This window comes from Penicillium manginii (assembly GCF_028828005.1).
Source record: "Penicillium manginii strain IBT 31320 chromosome Unknown utg000008l:1.0-3226943.0:1.0-3228205.0, whole genome shotgun sequence".
Classification (NCBI taxonomy): domain Eukaryota; kingdom Fungi; phylum Ascomycota; class Eurotiomycetes; order Eurotiales; family Aspergillaceae; genus Penicillium; species Penicillium manginii.
The window spans coordinates 765,570-784,953 of record NW_026643109.1 but is presented as its reverse complement, the minus strand read 5'-3'; the positions used below and the strand labels follow the sequence as shown (position 1 = coordinate 784,953).

The window sequence follows — 19,384 nt, the reverse complement described above, 5'->3', positions numbered from 1 at the left end:
TATGATTATGGGATATGAGATAATGTTTTCTATTTATTTATCACGCCCGGTCCCTATTATCCTTATTATCCCTTTACAAACTGAATCTTTGTAAACTCGAGGAATATTATTCAATCCCAAGGTTTATAAAACACAGATATAGTGTAGAGGTAATCTGTCAATGGCGACTTGGAGACAAGATTCATCGGTATTCTGTGTGAGCCCATAAATACCTAGGTATTAGATAAAATGGCGCTCACTCTGGAAAGATCGGCTCCACAAGCCCATAAACCGCGAGGTCATCACCCACCTCAGGCAGAGCATATGCAGCACTCTTCTTCCCTCCAAATACTTGTAGCTCTGCAGTCCCCTTCAATTACATCCCAATATTTTGAAGGACCTTACGACTGCGTTGATTCGACGGGTCGCAGAATCCAAATACAGCCTCGATCCCACGCTCATTACGCGCCCATTCGAGAAGCCCCTTTGCTGCTTCCGCAACGTATCCCTTGCCACTGTGCTCAGGCAGAATGGCGAATCCAATGTCTGGGGCCAAGTAATGCGGGTCTGGCGGTGCACCTTTCATGAATGACACGGTTCCTATGGGTGACGAAGGGACGTTTTCTCTTTTCTTGATTGATAACAGAAACATGCCATATCGGTTGACCAAATACTGCTGCAGAACACGCTGTCGGATGAAATTTGACGCTGTTTCCGGGTCGAAGATGGATGTGCGACGGCAGGAGCTGACAAGATCTTCTGTTTTCCAGAGTTGGACTAGAAATTCTGCATGTATTTGGAGAATAGTCGGTCAGGATGCTGACTATTCTCTACTAGTACATGCAACCTTGGAATATGTAATTACACGAGGATTTCTTGACTTCCACAGTTGCAACCTGCAGGACTGATCAAGGGCTGAACTTGAAGTCGTAAATGATGAGGAGAGTTGGAGAGATGCTAACAATTGGTGGACTCAAGTTGCCAAGCGGCCAAGCCTATACGAACTTGAACTTGAAGCTAACGACGTCACCCCGCCCAATTTATATAGCCTAACTCATACAAAGTCTTATCCCAGGTCTCTCCGCCTTCCTTATTTTCTACTCTCCTTTCTTCCAAAAAAAAATAAAAATTCCACCACCATGGGAGCCAGCTGGTCATCAAATCACCCTGAACAACCCTTAGATTCGGGTGCGGATTTAGAACAGCCCCCCCAATCTACCCAGCCAGTCCAAATATCTTCACTGTTACGGGGACGAGGTGCCCTCTGTTTGCGGCGACCGCTCCGAGGACTTCTACTACGCGCTGTACGACAAGATATATTTCGTACAGCACAAAAACCAAGACTCCATTGTGGCATTTCAGAGTTGCGAGAAAGACAATCCACGCGTCGACCCTGAGGAATGGTATATCCTCGCCCAGCGCATCCCCCGGGTCTATAGATATCTGGCCCATAGTAGCACCAATACCCCAGATGTGGATCTCGATCGACGGATTGATCTTCACCCCCGCATCGTCAAGTGAGTTCACCCTCCCTATCTGTGTCACCCTTGCGATCCCTGCTAGAACACCGCATTTCTGCGTGATGGGTGTAGATATCTCGGTCCTCTTCCCGTGGGATATCTGCTGGAGAAGCTGGATCCAGGGCCACTGGCCTCTACAACACTGCCACTCTTAACCACCTTTCCTGCGTGGCGCACGTTTTCCAATGACCAGGACTCCTCAACCGATAAGGCAGACAGAGAACCTCTCCTCCTGCTCTACTATCGCTGGGCACTGCAGTCGCTCAACATGCTAGCCTTCCTGCATGGACACGGGGTCTACCTCATGGATTTCAGCTCGAGCACGATATGGATTCGCGAGGATCTCTCGATTGCCCTGTCAGGGTTTCTGAACGCAACAATCCCGACCGATGAATGGCCGTACTCTCCAGATGGGACCAGATACGAAACAGAGATCTATTATCCCACCGTGCCGGAAAATGGGTTTCCACAACTGACGCCGAAAATCGATCTTTCCGATTGGGCAACTTTTGTCTGGCAGTTGATGCGGACGGATGCCAGCAGTGAGGGGAAGAAGTGGTCACTGCCGACTGATCCATTGGATGAGACAGAGGGGCCTGGGGAGGATGAGGATACATGGGAGTATCATAAGGAACGACTAAAGGAGGGCAAGCTGCAGCTATTAGAGGAGGAACGATTAGGGCCGATTCTGGTGAAGGCCTGGAACGGGGGATATAAAAATGCCCGACAGATTATGCAGGAGGTACGATTATATCTCGAGCAGATTGGGGTGAAGATAGAAGGGGAGGATGAGGTCCTGCTGGATGGTGGGCGAAAGTGGGAGGATGTATTCACGGTCGTTCGGACAGATGGTGTGCGTTGGGGGAGAGAGATTCGATATAACTAATGTAAATATGACGAGATGAGTCTGGCCAAGACTTAAAGAGAACCAAAGAGAAAAAACATCGTGAAACTAATTTCGAGCGGACCTGTAATATGACATTAGATTGACTGATAACCGTGTACAGAGGCGCCTGTATATAGTACGAACGAGTCGGAGCAAATGCTAGTAATAGAAAACTTGAATACGGCATTAGGTTACAACGAGGAAGGAAGGCCATGTTTTCGCTCAATGCTGTATCGTCTACAACTTGAATGTAATCGTCCCGACCATACTAGTATTTGAGCTGTATTCAAACTTTGCCGGCTGGGCAGGAAGGCTCTAGTACTAGCAGTATAATAACTATCAAGGTATTTCCATTGTCCGAGCGTATAAGTACAGCCTGAAGCCCGAGTGCATTGCTCAATACCTTGCGTTCATCCCAGCGAACAATATGGTATGTTTTGGGCAGTGTCCCTCTAGGGCTCTACGGCTGCCCACACTAGTACTAGTGAAAGATTCGAGTTCCAATATGTTAATATTAACATCACACGTCTTGTTACATGAGATGAGATGCGACGCCCGCTTCTATATGAACAGATACTTGCAAAAATATGACAAAAGAATATAAGTGCAGAATGGAAGACAAGAGCCGAGAATGTCGAGATCAAGGCTGGCTCCCCCGTCCCTCTATTTTTTAAGCACCTTCTTCATATCCGCCGCGATATTCTGGGCATAGTCAGGCCCAGCGGCCCCGGCAGGTAAATCCGCTGGATTTTCCCTCACCCAAGCAACAGGTTCTTTAGCAACACCGGCGAATTTCTTCTTAAGCTCTTCAACCTGCTGAGGCCCATAGCCGCGACCGAAGATTACCGCGTGAGGAGGCCGGCTGTAATCGTGGGTTTCGATCTCATTGGGGCTCCGAAACCGAGGGTCGCGACCTGCAAGCAGAGCCGTTATCTCCAACTCCAGCCAATTTCAATGCCATAAACTTTGGGCGGCGACCCACCGATTTTCGATTATTCAACAGTCCCCACGCCCCGACCCCGATGAGTAAAGCAACCCCGTCACGTCCTTTTCGCGTTCTCAGATTATCCATTACATCACTGCATATCTTCAAGATAAAGAAAAGGCCTCAAAAGCGATACACGATGGTCGAAGCGATGACTGACGCGCCCGCTCCTCGCAAGAGAGGCCGGCCACGAGCTGAGACGAACAATCAGCAAGGTCCCGAGGTGGGTTCATCCCGAACAACTACAGAGCAAGTCGGAACTAACTCACGGAGTCCAGAGACGTCGAAAGCAGCTTCGCGTTGCGCAGCAAGTATATCGCAAGAAAAAAGATATCACGATCGTCAATCTGCAATCTCGCGTACAGGACCTCGAGTCGGGCATCGAAGAGCTCAGCAAGTCGTTCCTTTCCTTTAGTGATCTTCTGTTAGAAGCTGGGATTCTCCAAAATCAGCCTCGTGTCACAGCTGCTCTGCAAAAAATTACACAGCAATGCGTGTCGCTTGCCAAAAGTGGCTGCGACGAGGCCGAACATGCACCTGCAGCCCCAGCGGACGGATCGCGATCGACGTCTCCCACTCTCAGCGATACACAAGATATAATCTCAAATCACAATACACTTTTAACGCAAGTTGATTCATGGCCAATGATCGGTGACGCTTTCCAGTCCTCGTCGGACCTCGCGGCTCAATGGCCTGGACTGTCACAACTACCCCCCACGCCACCCTTCCAAGAACAAGCAATTCTACCGTTCGGAATAGACTTGCCGTCTCCGACTATCCCCTTCTCATCCATCTCTAGTTCCACCTTGAATTTCCCGACTATAGTATCGCCCGATAGCCTCTTAAAGCAAGGGCGCTGGACGCTCTCACACCGTCTGGTCCGACAATGCTGCGAGGCCGGTTACTATCTATTAACAAGATCATCTGTAGACGATCCAAGGGTCAAAGCAATCTTCGGCAAACGATTGACCATCAACGAGCGCGACCGCTTCATCTTCGGATTCTTCGCCAACATGCACGACGAAATGGGAGACACGGTCGAGTTGAGTACAAAAGTTCTCAGTTCAAGGAGGAGCAGCTACTCTCCTGAACAACTCACCGTTTCCTCTCGAACGTGGCAAATTGTCAATGAATCGGACGCTGATGAGTGGATGGATGCGAGTGGTGTGCAAAGGCTGCTACAGCAGCGAGAGATTCGTATTCAGGACCCGAGCTCGCCCCTCTCCAGTCCGCGGTTCAATTTGGCTCCGCAACTCAACGCCGCGAGCTTCACTAAATGTGAGTAGTGCCGAGATCAATGGTTCTTTGTGTCTTCTTTTCCTTGCATCTACTGACCTTGTCGTAGATCTTTCCCTCAGTGCTATCTGTCTCGGTCGCGGACCAGCGTTCCGAAAGCGCGATGTTGAGAAAGCCATTCGCCTTGCAACTCTTGATGGATGATGTTTGGGCATTTAACACTTGTGTGCAAGATACCATGAATTATGTATAATAACAAGAATTGTCTTCAATAGATATAATCTCCGCTTACTTTGCATGATGCGACGATTACAAGCAGGGTCCCGCTGTGGAGTTGAGGAAATCCTTCCAGTGCATACGTTCCGTATGTCCGCGAAATTTCTTTAAAAAAGCGCCCTTTGCATCCGGGCCCTTCATTTCGACTGTCACTTTAGCTTCTAGGGGCTGGCCTTTGAAATCCAGGGCCGGACCCCAAAATCACCTATATTTTCTATTTATGTTTTCTCTCTTTTTGGGTCACACAAATGCGCAGGCACATTTTCTAGTCACGTCGACGCCAAATAGAGACTCTGTCATGGATCACCCCATTCTCACCCTTGCCCACAGCGTGCGTGCGCTCTGGCTGCCAGTACCCCACTCTCTCCAGGCCCGCCTTGCTGGGCTCTCGCAACGGGTCCGCATTGACGAGACCCTTATCGTTGTAGGAAATCTTCTCGCCGGGGTGGCTCAGGTGCTCCATGTACGCCTCTGAGGGGGAGGCAAATGGAGGGCCGGGGGCCAAGGGGGGGGCTTATGACGAGGAGATTCCAGACAGATCAGATTGCCTACAGGTGAGGGAGCAAGGAGCTCGGTGTGTCGGAAAGCCCATTTAGGCCGGAGCTCTAGGTCCAGAGCACAGAAAAACTATATGGCTGTTAAAAGGAGTGACCAGAAAGACCAGAGAGATCCAGGCTAGGTCGGGAATGGCACCTCGACAATCCAAAGACAGAGAGAAGGGCATCTTGTAGTCCCCCCAATAGAACGCAGAGACAAGTGGAGAGAAAATGATAGTAATGACGGAATGGAGCCCAACAGTGGCAGCGAGTATACATACCGTGTAATCATAAATAATATCAAATCCATTTCGAGGTACTCCAATTTCCTTCAACCAGGCATCATCAAAGAAATCTCCCTGGACGAAAGTGACCTTCCCTTTCCCGGCTTTCTCGTCTCGCACGCGGTACCAGCTATGGTTCTCCTTCTCTTCCTTCTTGCATGCATCGACAGCCGTGGCGCTGACTTCCAGGCCATAGGCATCATACCCAAAGCTCGCCAGTAAGAGTACATCGACTCCACGTCCACAGCCCGGCACCAGGGCCTTTCGCCTCTGGCCGTCCTGGGCGATTGGCTCGCCAATGGTACCAGCTCGCTGGATCAGGGTGTCTTCTAGCGCGGGGTTGGGGAAGCCACGATCCCAGGGCAGATTATCGCTGTCCCAGAGGGAGGCCCAGCCATCAACATACCTGTCGCCCTGATATTTGGCCCAGTGTGCTCGAATATCCTTGGGATCAATGCTGGCAGGAGTCGTCATGGCTGTGGGGTGGTGATGGAGTGCCGGGGAAGTTGGAGGTGGTCGCTCTGGCGTGACAGTGATAAACAGGGTAGAAAATAAGAATGTACGGAGTTGTCAGAAAGCATTGACTACATAGGGAAGTAAATGATATTGGATGCACGGCGTCTATTCTACTTATGTATGCCTCTCCACACTCGTAATTGAGCATCTTGACGCTGTTTTTGGAAATCCTCGTCGATCGGTCACCTTAAGCTTTGACCGCGAACCAATAGTCAGTTAGGTGCTGGGTCGAAAGTTAATTGACCAATCTTTGCCTGTTTATTCATCATACCGAGAGAGATCCGTCGAGAAAAGTGGAGATTTCTATTGCAGTGACATGGGATTAGCCCAGGCGGAAATCTCGAGCCCGCAGTCCTCCAAGACTTACACCGCTCTCCACTTCTAATCAAAATTCTTTCCCGACATTCCCCGAGGGCTCAACTGTCTTTCGGACCGACTACAGCCTAGACTAGCTCAAATCTACTATGCAAAGTCAGGACGTTATGATTAGTGGCGACGCAGCCGGGGACCCAAAAAATAAGGGTTTGACTAAGGACATCAACCCCAGTTAATGGTGCGCCACCTGGAAATAGGAATAAACATTTCGAGCAAAGGTCTCATGTGTCTGATCCAAAGGGAGTAGTAGTTAAGTAGTTATTGGCGGTGGCAAAGTAATAATCAAACGAATAGGTCAGTTAATAACAACTCGTGATCAGGCAAAGAAATTTCTATAGAAGAAAGATGAGTATGATCATTGGGGACAAGTGGGCTCAGTTGGTCTTCATTGACGCACTGTATTGATTCTAGTCGTTCGATCATCGTAGCTCGCAATGAATGTGATTGATTAGTCGGTCTAACTACCGATCTACGGGGCTAGAGCTTATAAGGTTAGACCCGCCCAAATAGGGCAGGGGAATCGAGCCCCTCTAGTCATCGTATCTACTCCGTAATGAGTTAGTGAGTTAATTAAGTTAATCAGGGCCGGGAATGTATAGTAATCAATCCGAGCGGATAGATTACGCCTGATGATTCCACAAAGACGGTTGAACTGACTGTTAAGGAAATCTTAACGTACGATATGTTCACTAATCACCTCAATCTGTCGAAAAGATGTCCCATGCTCTTCGTTCAGCACATCAATAAGGGATGAGACAGAGGGCTTCTTTGGGCTCCGGGCCTTGAATCGGATTATTCATCAGAAGCTAAGTTTACTATGATCATATATCTCATTACTTTATTGATCTTATATCTTGTGCGTAATGTTGCTACTCTCCCACCGGCAACCCTTGTCGTCTGATCTCCAGCATTTCTTTCCATCGAAGTTCTTCTGCTATCAAAGTCTGGCAAATTAGCGAATCCAAAGAACAACAACATGGAGGTCAATCGCGACCCCGAGAAAGCGATGTACCGGGCGAGTTCGCTCGGAAAGCCCTCCGGGCGATCTTCCTCCCCAATGGCGGACCCTATTGTTAGCTCCAGCGCGGAGCAGTCAAACGACGAATCCGGCCAAAAGACCGGCCCCCGAGACATCGCACAATGGCCCATCACTCCAGATGTACTACAAATACGACAACGTAACGAGTCTAACGGTGGGAAATCGAAGAAGCTGGGTGTGACATGGCAGAACCTTACAGTGAAGGGCATCAGCAGTGATGCGCTTTACAACGAAAATGTTCTCTCTCAAATCAACCCATTCGGGAAGGGCAGAAAGAGCCCACCACTGAAGACTATTATCGACAACTCTTCTGGGTGTGTCAAACCCGGTGAGATGTTGCTTGTTCTTGGAAATCCAGGAGCTGGATGCACAACACTGCTTAGTGTTCTATCAAACCACAGAAATGGCTTCGCAGAAATTACTGGCGACGTCTCGTTCGGTTCCATGACCAGTCAAGAAGCCAAGCAATATCGTGGTCAGATCATCATGAACACAGAGGAGGAGATCTTCTTTCCAGCTCTTTCAGTTGGTGACACCATCAACTTCGCCACACGTTTGAAGGTGCCCTTCCACCTGCCACCGGACATCAAGAACGAGGAGGAGTACGCCCAAATATACAAAGAATTCCTCTTGAAATCTCTCGGTATCACTCACACAAAAGATACCAAGGTCGGAGACGAATTCATTCGTGGCGTTTCGGGTGGCGAGCGCAAGCGAGTGTCCATTCTCGAATGCCTTGCGACTAGAGGCAGCGTCTTCTCCTGGGATAACTCCACTCGTGGTCTCGACGCGAGCACTGCGCTAGATTGGACGAAAGCCATGCGCGCCATGACAGACATTCTTGGTCTCACTACAATTGCCAGTCTGTACCAAGCTGGTAATAGAATCTATGAGCAGTTCGACAAGATCCTGATTCTCGACAGCGGCAAGCAGATCTTTTACGGACCTCGAGATGAAGCTGTGCCATACATGGAGGATCTTGGCTTCCTATGCGACCCTGCAGCCAACAAGTCTGACTTCCTCACGAGCGTATCGGTGCCTGCTGTACGCTCAATTGCTCCAGACTTTGAGAACCGATTTCCTCGATCAACAGAGGAGCTGCTCGCTGCTTATAACAACTCGCCCATCAAGCCAAGGATGATGGCCGAGCTCGATTACCCCAATAGCCCCGAAGCTCAGCAGTATACGGGGAACTTCAAGGAATAGGAGGCCCAAGACAAGCACAAGAACCTCCCAAAGAAAGCTGCGGAATCCGCAGGATATTTCCATCAAGTGCACACGGCTACCATACGCCAATTTCAGATCCTCTGGGGCGACAAGAAAACTCTGTTCATCAAGCAAGCCTCAACTATCGTTCAGGCGTTGATCGGTGGCTCGCTCTTCTACAATGCCCCGGACAACACGGCGGGCTTGTTCATTAAGGGAGGCTCACTCTTCTTCTCTCTATTATATCCTACCTTCATCGCTCTCGCCGAGGTTACGGATTCGTTCGTCGGCCGACCCATCCTAGCCAAACACCGAGACTTCGCTCTTCACCATCCATCTGCCTTTGTCTTCGCTCAGGTTATTACCGACATGCCGATCATGCTCTTCCAAATCTCGCACTTTGGAATTGTGCTGTACTTCATGACTGGATTCCAGTACACCGCCCAGGCTTTCTTTATCTTTTGGCTCATCAACTTGATCTCGGCCCTGGCTATGACACAGCTGTTCAAGCTCATTGGTGCCGCTTTCCCGAATTTCGACGCAGCAACTAAAGCTTCTGGATTCACCATCGTCGCTGCCTTCACATATGCAGGATACATGATTCCCAAGCCCGACATGCACCCTTGGTTCGTTTGGTTCTTCTGGATCAACCCCATGGCCTACGCGTTTGAAGCATTGCTCGCGAACGAGTTCCACGACCAGGTGATTCCTTGTGTGGGCCCATTCCTAGTTCCAAATGGCGAAGGATACAGCCCCGAAACAGGAGGCGGACAAGCATGTACCGGCGTCCGTGGTGCGCCTCCTGGAGCAATTAGCGTTACTGGTGACCAATACCTGGCTTCCATGTCCTTCAGCCACAGCAACCTTTGGCGCAACTTTGGCATTCTCTGTGCCTGGTACGTTTTCTTCGTGGCAATGACCGTCTTCTTCACTTCCAGGTGGAAGCAGAGGGGCGAAGGTGGTCGCGGCCTCCTCATCCCCCGTGAGAAGCAGAAGAATGTATCTAAGGCCCTGGCTGCGGATGAGGAATCCCAGGCCGTCAAGAAGCCATCTGAGAACTCCGGCTCCGATTCCGAGAATTCTGACGCAACCATCGACTACCAGCTCGTCAACAATACATCGGTCTTTACCTGGAAGAATCTGACTTATACCGTCAAGACGCCGCATGGCGATCGTGTTCTTCTCGACAACGTTCAAGGATTTGTCAAGCCCGGTACACTCGGCGCTCTTATGGGATCTTCAGGTGTAAGTGCACTAGCAATGCGATTGACAGATGGATATCTGCTAAAATTTTCACTCAGGCCGGAAAGACTACATTGCTCGACGTTCTAGCTCAACGTAAGACTGACGGTACCATTCATGGCTCCGTTCTAGTCGATGGTCGCCCGCTCCCTGTGTCCTTCCAGCGATCTGCCGGCTACGTCGAACAGATGGATGTCCACGAGCCATTGTCCACGGTGCGCGAGGCTTTGGAATTCTCTGCTCTTCTTCGTCAGAATCGTGAAATTCCCCGCAAGGAGAAGCTCCGCTATGTGGACATGATCGTCAAACTTCTACAGTTGGAAGATCTCGAGCACACTCTAATCGGTCGCCCTGGTGCCGGTCTTTCTGTCGAACAGCGCAAGCGTAAGTTTGAAAACATCGAGCAGAGTCGAAACAGACACTAACGACTTATCAGGTCTCACAATTGGTGTTGAGCTCGTAGCTAAGCCCAGTATTCTGATCTTCCTCGACGAACCTACTTCTGGTCTCGATGGTCAAGCTGCAAACAACACAGTACGCTTCTTGCGCAAACTCGCGGGAGTCGGACAAGCTGTCCTCGTCACGATTCATCAGCCATCGGCCGAGCTCTTTGCCCAATTCGACACCCTCCTCCTACTGGCGAAGGGTGGCAAGACTGTATACTTTGGCGATATCGGCCATCATGCAAGGACCGTCAATAAATACTTCGCTGATCATGGCGCACAATGCCCCCGAGAGGCCAACCCTGCCGAGCACATGATTGAAGTCGTATCAGGAAGTCTTTCTAAGGGCAAAGACTGGAACCAAGTCTGGCTCAACTCGCCAGAGCACGAGAAGATAACTCAAGAGCTTGACACTCTTGTCGCCGATGCCGCCGCCCAACCGCCTGGAACTGTCGACGATGGCCATCAATTCGCCGCGCCCATGTGGGAGCAGGTAAAGCTTGTCACGCACCGCATGAACATATCCTTGTTCCGTAACACCGAGTACATCAACAACAAGCTCATCTTGCATATACTCCTGTCTCTTTACAACGGCTTTTCGTTCTGGTCGATTGGTAACAGCGTCAGCGATCTCCAGCAACGCCTCTTCACGGTCTTCAGTTTCCTTTTTGTCGCCCCTGGTCTCATCTCCCAGCTTCAGCCTATCTTCATCGATCGCCGCAACGTGTATGAGACGCGCGAGAAGAAGAGTAAGACCTACCACTGGGTGCCATTCGTCACTGGCTTGATCGTTTCTGAGTTGCCCTACCTGGTCGTCTGTGGTGCGTTGTACTTTGTGTGTTGGTACTGGACTGCTGGATTGCCAAATGATACCAAGTGGGCAGGAAGCACATTCTTCGTCGCAGTGAGTTCTCTCTTCTTTGGTTAACTCCTCGCTCCAGACTAACAAACCGTCTAGATGTTTTACGAGATGTTGTACACCGGTATTGGACAATCGATCGCCGCGTACGCTCCCAACGCAACATTTGCATCTCTCGTCAACCCGCTGGTCATCACCACCCTCGTATCATTCTGCGGTGTCTTCGTTCCTTACTCCCAGATCACACCTTTCTGGAGATACTGGTAAGCCTCGTACGACTATCAACATCCACGAGATCAATGCTAACATCACCTTTTAGGCTCTACTACCTCGATCCTTTCAACTACCTCTTCGGTGCCTTCCTCACCTTCACCACCTTCTCCGTCGATATCACTTGTGAACGGGGTGAGCTCGCGGTCTTCAATCCTCCTGCGAACGAGACATGTGGCGACTATCTCTCCGCCTATCAGCAAGGCATGGGACGTGGCACGAACCTTTTGAACCCAGGCGCTACGGAGAACTGCGAGGTGTGCCGATACACTACTGGACACGACTACTTGAAGACACTCAACTTGAACGAAGAGTACTACGGCTGGAGGAATGCCGGGCTGGTTGTATTGTGGGCTGGAGTGTTCTACGCCCTGGTGTTCTTGATGATGAAGCTGCGAACTAAGGCGACGAAGAGGGCATCTACGTAGACGAATGGTGTTTGTTGAAGAGTGAAATATTGCCGAGATATCCTACTCGAAGAATAAGGACGGAGTGCGAAGTTGAGTGCGAAGTTGAGCGCGTACATGTTAGCTTCAGTTGTGGTACTGAAGCTGCACAAAGGAAGATTCAAATCCTAGATCATATAATTGCGCACTTGCGCCAAGCTTCCAAGCTTATAATGTTGTAATAATTTCATTAGGTAATTAAGACCATATTGCACTCTCAAAGCTTCCTAGCTGTAGTGACTGGTATGTTGAGATGAGGAGCGATAGCATATGCCAGCGATTGAGTAATAATGAAGATATCAAAGACTAAGATAACCCCCGAGTGGGAGCTGTCACTGGACGGGGGGGTGGTAAGCTTGGTATGAGCCTTCGATATATGTATCTAGAGGATGAAGGAGAGAAGAGAGGGATGATGAGGCTAAGTTCTCTAGAGGCGACGGGATCTACCTATGCCATGGAGCCTATCTAGGTTAAATAACCTGATAGACCCATTTTTTTTTTACTTCTATAACATATGACGGATAGGGGGTTGTGAAGGAAGAGCCTCGGATGGGCTGGGCGATCAGAATGGTCGATAGTGGAGAGATGACATAGTTCTGGTTATTTCTTCAAGGAAAGAGCAGAATGTAGTTTGATTGGAAAAGATAGGGGTGTGGCCAAATAAAATCAAACTAGTTACGCTAATTTTATTGCTTATTAAGGAAGGCATGGGTAGACATCTTCTACCCATGATGGAGCAAAGTCACGTTACTTTTCTACCCACGCTTGGCTGTATGCCCTTCACCACCAATGATATTTCAGAATTGTTCTTACTCTGACTCAGCACATTTGTGGTTTGCGCGTTCTCACGACTACCATTACGCCCGACATTGCGCTTCTTACCTGGATTTACGACAGGACTTATCAACAACTCGTGATAACTCAAGCTTTCCCAATGCCTTCCGCCCAGTCGAAGCTCCTACGACATAGGCGGAAGCCCCACATCTACACCGCATGCGATGCTTGTTACAGCCGAAAGGTAACCCCCTTTTGTCATGATCATGCAACTCGGGATAGATGCTATGCCGTCCTGCCAGTATTTCCGCTCACTTATACCTTATCTTCGAAGATAAAATGCGATATTGCAAAGCCACGGTGCGACTGGTGCTTTCATCATGATATGCTCTGTACCTTTTCCCGCCCAAAGTACCGAGGGAACATGAAGGGGACCAGTGGGTTCGTCACTACCTGTCAATAATGTTTTCTAGCTTCCCCATTTACCTCCACCAGTCCTAGTTTACCCCCCATAATTATTGAAAAGGTTATAAGTCTGACCGTTATAGGCCGGCGACATTACCATCATCGACAACGAGATCAGCAAATAATAGCGCCGCATCAGCCGAGGTAGCATACACGTCGGTGTTCCCTGTTCCTGCTCTTGTAAATTCCAATCTAGCCGAGGTGTACGATTCTAGTGATCCTGGGACTTTAAAAAGCGCCAAGTCAAGAAATCCGACGAAACATCTAGCGGGCAAGGAACCCCGGCATATGCCACGAGCCACACGATACCAAATCAGCCACATAAGCCTATTCAATGGTCTACCTTTTTTTTCAATTAGTGGCCAGAATTGGATTGAGCGGCAAACGGGAGAAAAGATCGATATTGACCAGTACTTTATCCATGGTCCCCCGTGGCAGGTGCTACCTTCATCAAGTTCGTCAGGCGTCAATCTATTTAACGCTGACCCTCAAAATCTGGATCTACCAGAGAAGGCTTTGGTTTACAAACTTCTTCAGTGGTACCGTTCTGTATACGTACTTGTTTTTCCTTTTGTCGTACATCCCGCTTTGTTCGAAACAACAGTTGCCGCAGCATATGACAGAGAGCTGTCTTATTTATCCCCAAACCAAGCGAATGCTCAGGCGTCTATATTCTCCTTCTTTGCTCTTGCAAAAGAAATCGACCAAGACGCCAACCAGCGTGGATACAAATTGAAGAGTTCCGAATATGCAAGCCAAGCCGTCTGTTTCTTACCAAATATTCTCTCTTCGCCTGCCACAGTCGACGGACTCCAAGTGATCCTTATGCTCGTATGTTTGCGATTTATTTGATTACCCGCAAGCGTATTAGCTGCAATGTTAATACTCAATAGGCTGCCTATTATCAACTGTCGTCCGGCGACACTCACATTATTGAAACATTGCTCTCCGCTGCCAGTCGATTCTTGTTCCAACTTGAAGGTAATATAGATCCTTTTTCAAGACGCCAACCACCCTCGCCTGTTGATATTCACATACGGAACCTCTTCTGGTTTTGCTATCTCATGGACAAAGAGCTGTGCCTTCGCACTGGATCCCCTCCACTGCTAGCATATAATCATTGTGACCTAGCAATCCCCGACAATCTTCTGTTCAGTCAAAGTACAAGCCTAGGCTACCCGGAAATCTGTTTCTCGGCTATGGTGCAACTCAGTGTCATACAGGGTCGCATCTACGACCAGCTTTACACTCCATCGGCCCACCAGCTGGTGGAAGCAGATGTTCTGCGCAATATTCGCGCCTTAGACGAGCAATTAGAGAAGTGGCGACTATCGCTTCCTGTAACGATTCGCCCAACAACATCTACCATAACTACCGCCAATGACGTCAAATCAAATGAGTACTTGATGCTTTTTCAGATACAGTGGCATTACTGGATGATAATGATTCATCAGGCCAGCAGCCGCTGTGTCACGTGGAAAAGTTCACACGCCAATGGGCTCAATTCGAGCTTGAGAATAACTGTGCAATTCGCCCGTTCTTTGTTGCAGAAATTTTCTGATGCGCAGCTTTATGTACAAAAGAGCGGCTTTCGGTGAGTGATTTTCAAGATTGTTTCAATCCACAGGCTGATAATACCAAGATTTGCTATCTTCTACGTCTGCTCGGCCGTTGTCACCTTATTCAGTAACATAGTTATATTTCCTATCAGGTCCGAGAGTGTCGATGATATTATGCTGATTCAGCGAACTGCCAATTATATTGAAGGGCATGCAGAATGGTGTGAGTCATATCAGAACGCTGCAAGTATCGATATGATTAGGCCGTTTATACAGAAGCTTGGACAGGTAGCCACTGCTGCTGTTATCAGAACGAGCCCTGAAATGTGGTCTTCATTCCAACCCTTTGGATCATAAATTTTATAGCCGGCTGATACCAATATATTGGCATTGGTCTACTACGTTGCTACGCTCCAAGCACTTAAGTGTAGGCCGAGAGACCACAGGAAATGTAGTAGAACAGTGCGAAACCAACCATACATAAAAAGCTCCGTACAATGCGATGTTCAATCCGATGTTCGCCCAGATTTGACTATATTTTGATCGAAGGACTACTCAGATTCGCCGATGAAGCTTTTAACTCCATAATCGAGGTCAAATACCGTAGATTCTCGACAACAATTGGCGCCCACATTGCTATAATATTTAATTGGCAATTCAGACCATTCTCGAATAGCTGTAGATGTAACACGCATTTGATAGCACCTGAATCATTTAAACAAGCCCTAACACACTTGGTTAGTTGATCCATCCCAATTATTGATGGCCATACTTGATAAGTACGATCAGGTACGCGTGTCCGAGAATGTGCGATAGAATAAGTTTCCCGACAAATCAACGCATGGGCATACACTTGTTTAACGAGAAAATATCAGCCGAAAAGCTCTTACAATTAATTTTGAAGTAGATTGAAAGAGGGAAGATAGCCTCCTCGAGTCCATACTAAGTATGTTGACAACCAATCCAATTGAAAATGGGCGCGTGCAGCTGATGTCAAGCATGGACTAACAGCTATGAATAATAAGGATCAAAACCATGGCATCTAGCAAGGATCTAGCAACGAGACAGCCAAAACAAGAGTATCTATCAGAAAAAATGGGCCTTACTTGGTGATGTAGTCTGATAAAGAGAGATCGCTTGGTGCTATAAGATAATATCCAGGGGTGCTATCCCACATGGTGAAGAGGCTGCGCCGAATTTCAATCACGCATCACCGCTATACTCGAATGGGTCAACCCCCCCGATGAGTCAGCGGGGGATTGATATCCTTTGAGGACATGGAGCACTCCTATCCATGCTCTGATTGGATAATTACTTTTCCCCACATTCCTCTTCTGGTCATATATTGAATCATTTGTGTGCTGCTCTGTTCATTTAATCTACATCACGTGAAATGTAGGCTACTACCAGGATATTCTTGCGAAATTGCGACCACTGCGCGGCTCATCTTCTTGACTAATTCTTTTGTCTTATCAAAGCTAGATATTGTGTTGTTTTGGAACCGAAAGCGCAATTACTAACATGGATTCACAGGACACCTTTTTCCGGTCTTCGGACATGAGCTTGACCCAGCTTTATATTGTCAACGAGGTTGGAAGGGAGGTCGTGAGTGCTCTAGGAGAGATTGGGCTGTTACAATTTAGAGATGTGAGTGATGAGAGGATGCTCAACTTATTTCCCCTAGGTAATAATTTATATGCTGACCTTTACGTCGGTATTTTTAGCTAAATCCAGAAACCAACCCCTTCCAACGGACATTTACAAAAGACATACGTCGCTTGGATAACGTTGAGAGACAGCTACGTATGTTGATAAGATCCCCTTCGAAGGCCGTTATGTTTAGCTGATGAACAATGGCTGATTCTATGTCAATTTTATCGTAGACTACTTCCACTCCCAGGTGGAGAAGGCATCTATTCCAATACGGCCATTATCCGATTTTGGGGAAGAGTTGGCATCCCCTTTGGCTTCAGAAATCGATGAATTGGCTGGGAGTAGCGATGATCTCGAACAGCGGATTGTGTCTTTGAACGACAGCTACAACGCCCTGAAGCAACGTGAGGTCGAGCTTATTGAATGGCGTTGGGTCCTTCGTGATGCTGGCGGCTTTTTTGATCAGGTATTTTGGAGTACCACTTAATTGATAGGTGTGGTGGCTAACTCTCAATCAGGCGCACACTCATGCAGAAGACATACGCCACTCGTTCGACAATGACGAAGCACCTCTTCTTCGTGATGTCGAGCAACGCACTTCCCGCACCGTGGACGGCGATACCCAAGGCCAACAAAGGTTTTCGGAGTTGAACATCGGCTTTATTGCTGGCGTTATCCCACGGGAGCGCCTCGGAACCTTGGAACGCATCCTCTGGCGGACACTACGCGGTAATCTTTACATGAACCAGTCCGAGATACCGGAAGCTATCCTTGATCCTATAAGGAATGTGCAAACCCATAAGAATGTGTTTCTGATTTTTGCCCATGGCAAAAATGTTCTCGTCAAGATTCGCAAAATTTCCGAATCGCTAGGAGCTTCTTTATACGGAGTCGATGAGAATACTGAACTAAGGAAAGACCAGATAGATGAGGTGAACAAACGTCTAGATGAATTTGTTGAAGTGTTGCGTAACACCGAACGCACTCTCGCAGACGAGTTGTCACGAATCGCGCAGTCACTCGCAGCTTGGATTTTCATCGTGAAGAAAGAAAAGGCGGTTTATCATACATTAAACAAGTTCTCATATGATCGGGCACGAAAAATGCTGATTGCCGAAGCATGGTGCCCGACAGATTCCCTCGCTCTGATCAAGTCAACCCTTCAGGATGTCGACAATGGTGCTGGAACCTCTATGCCTACCGTTCTCAACGAAGTCCAAACTAATCGGACTCCACCAACCTACGTTCGGACCAATAAATTTACCGAAGCGTTCCAGACCATCGTCAATGCCTATCGTACGCCAAATTATTCGGAGGTCAATCCAGGGATTTACATGGTCGTGACTTTTCCATTCCTTTTCGCGGTTATGTTTGGTGATTTTGGACATGGTGCCTTGGTAACCATGGTTGCAGCTGCAATGATCTTCTGGGAGAAGAAGCTGCAGCGAACTAAACTTGACGAGCTTTCCTATATGGCATTCTACGGACGATACATTATGTTAATGATGGGTCTATTTTCAATGTATACCGGCCTCATATACAACGACATATTCTCCAGGTCTTTCACTATATTCTCCAGCCAATGGGAATGGCCCAAAGATATTGAACCTGGCCAAACTGTTGATGCATCATTGAAAGAGGGCTACCGATACCCCATAGGTCTAGACTGGAACTGGCACGAGGCAGAGAACTCCTTGCTATTTTCAAACAGTATGAAAATGAAGATGGGTATTCTCCTCGGTTGGGCCCATGTGAGTTTTGACCAACAAGTTATTCAATATAAACGCCAGCTGACAATGTTGAAGATGACCTACGCTCTGTGTCTCCAATACATTAATGGGCGACATTTCAAGTCCCAGGTTGACATTTGGGGTAACTTTATACCAGCTATGCTGTTCTACCAGTCCATCTTTGGGTACCTCGTTATTACTGTGATCTACAAATGGTCTGTGGATTGGCAGGGCCGTGGAGAGAGCCCCCCCTAGTCTTCTTAACATGTTAATCTTCATGTTTCTGAGCCCCGGAACGGTCCAGGAACAACTCTATCCATATCAGGGTACAGTGCAAGTGTTGTTGCTCGTCATTGCTGCCATGCAAGTACCTGTCATGCTTTTGTTCAAGCCACTATACCTTCGTTGGGAGCACAACCATGCCGGTGCCCTAGGGTATCGTAGCCTTAGTCACCAGACTGCCGCCGATACTCTGGGATATGACAGCGACATAGGCGAAGGGATTAGCGGAAGTCGTAGCTGCATGGCTGGTGATAGTGGTGCCATGGCCCTAATGGCCCGGGATACCTCCGATGACGATGACCCTGAAGAGTTTGACTTCTTCGATATCATGATTCACCAGGCCATTCACACTATCGAGTTCTGCCTTAACTGTATCTCACACACTGCCTCCTACCTGCGTCTTTGGGCCCTTTCCTTAGCCCACCAGCAACTTTCAATTGTACTCTGGGCCATGACTCTGGGCTCTGCTTTTGAAGAAGAGAGCCCCAGAAGTCGAGTGATAATGATCGTTATCAACTTTTACCTCTGGTTTACCCTTTCTGTTAGCATCTTGTGTGTTATGGAAGGAACCAGTGCTATGTTGCACTCGATGCGGCTGCATTGGATTGAGGCAATGAGCAAGCATTTCATTGGTGAGGGTACACTATTCTCACCGTTCAGCTTCAACACCATTCTTGAAGAAGACCCTGCGGTCTAAGATTGAGCCATTCACCCTATTTTTGACTGTATCTAAAATTTCCTAATTTACAGCCTGGTCATTGTAAGTTTCCATTTGATATGATAGTAACCTCAGCTCAGAGATTGTAAACCCCATATTCCCCCA

At 48.3% G+C, this 19,384-nt stretch overlaps 7 protein-coding genes across 7 annotated transcripts; 5 read left to right on the top strand and 2 right to left on the bottom strand.

The window, feature by feature from the left end:
- Nucleotides 1–235: 235 nt before the first annotated feature.
- N7533_010937 (GNAT family N-acetyltransferase) lies at nt 236–565 on the bottom strand (the record flags this gene model as incomplete). Its single annotated transcript, XM_057107587.1, has 2 exons — nt 236–339; nt 385–565. 2 exons carry the CDS (start codon nt 563–565, stop codon nt 236–238), a joined length of 285 nt encoding a protein of 94 aa, XP_056954965.1.
- A 1,202-nt stretch (nt 566–1,767) lies between these two features.
- N7533_010936 (uncharacterized protein) lies at nt 1,768–2,385 on the top strand (the record flags this gene model as incomplete). The annotated part of the gene is made up of 1 exon (XM_057107586.1): nt 1,768–2,385. The coding sequence occupies one exon, from the start codon at nt 1,768–1,770 to the stop codon at nt 2,383–2,385; it is 618 nt and encodes a 205-aa protein (XP_056954964.1).
- Nucleotides 2,386–3,509: 1,124 nt separating this feature from the next.
- Nucleotides 3,510–4,810, top strand: N7533_010935 (bZIP transcription factor; the record flags this gene model as incomplete). The annotated part of the gene is made up of 3 exons (XM_057107585.1): nt 3,510–3,593; nt 3,649–4,648; nt 4,716–4,810. The coding sequence occupies 3 exons, from the start codon at nt 3,510–3,512 to the stop codon at nt 4,808–4,810; spliced, it is 1,179 nt and encodes a 392-aa protein (XP_056954963.1).
- Nucleotides 4,811–5,147: 337 nt separating this feature from the next.
- N7533_010934 (uncharacterized protein) lies at nt 5,148–6,176 on the bottom strand (the record flags this gene model as incomplete). Its single annotated transcript, XM_057107584.1, has 3 exons — nt 5,148–5,351; nt 5,435–5,509; nt 5,700–6,176. The coding sequence occupies 3 exons, from the start codon at nt 6,174–6,176 to the stop codon at nt 5,148–5,150; spliced, it is 756 nt and encodes a 251-aa protein (XP_056954962.1).
- Nucleotides 6,177–7,569: 1,393 nt separating this feature from the next.
- On the top strand, nt 7,570–12,080 carry N7533_010933 (pleiotropic drug resistance family ABC transporter; the record flags this gene model as incomplete). Its single annotated transcript, XM_057107583.1, has 6 exons — nt 7,570–8,676; nt 8,839–10,083; nt 10,140–10,464; nt 10,517–11,427; nt 11,482–11,645; nt 11,702–12,080. 6 exons carry the CDS (start codon nt 7,570–7,572, stop codon nt 12,078–12,080), a joined length of 4,131 nt encoding a protein of 1,376 aa, XP_056954961.1.
- Nucleotides 12,081–14,401: 2,321 nt separating this feature from the next.
- N7533_010932 (fungal specific transcription factor domain-containing protein) lies at nt 14,402–14,935 on the top strand (the record flags this gene model as incomplete). Its single annotated transcript, XM_057107582.1, has 1 exon — nt 14,402–14,935. The coding sequence occupies one exon, from the start codon at nt 14,402–14,404 to the stop codon at nt 14,933–14,935; it is 534 nt and encodes a 177-aa protein (XP_056954960.1).
- A 1,482-nt stretch (nt 14,936–16,417) lies between these two features.
- On the top strand, nt 16,418–19,258 carry N7533_010931 (V-type ATPase subunit a family protein; the record flags this gene model as incomplete). The annotated part of the gene is made up of 6 exons (XM_057107581.1): nt 16,418–16,543; nt 16,621–16,699; nt 16,780–17,015; nt 17,068–18,300; nt 18,355–18,464; nt 18,511–19,258. 6 exons carry the CDS (start codon nt 16,418–16,420, stop codon nt 19,256–19,258), a joined length of 2,532 nt encoding a protein of 843 aa, XP_056954959.1.
- Nucleotides 19,259–19,384: the final 126 nt, after the last annotated feature.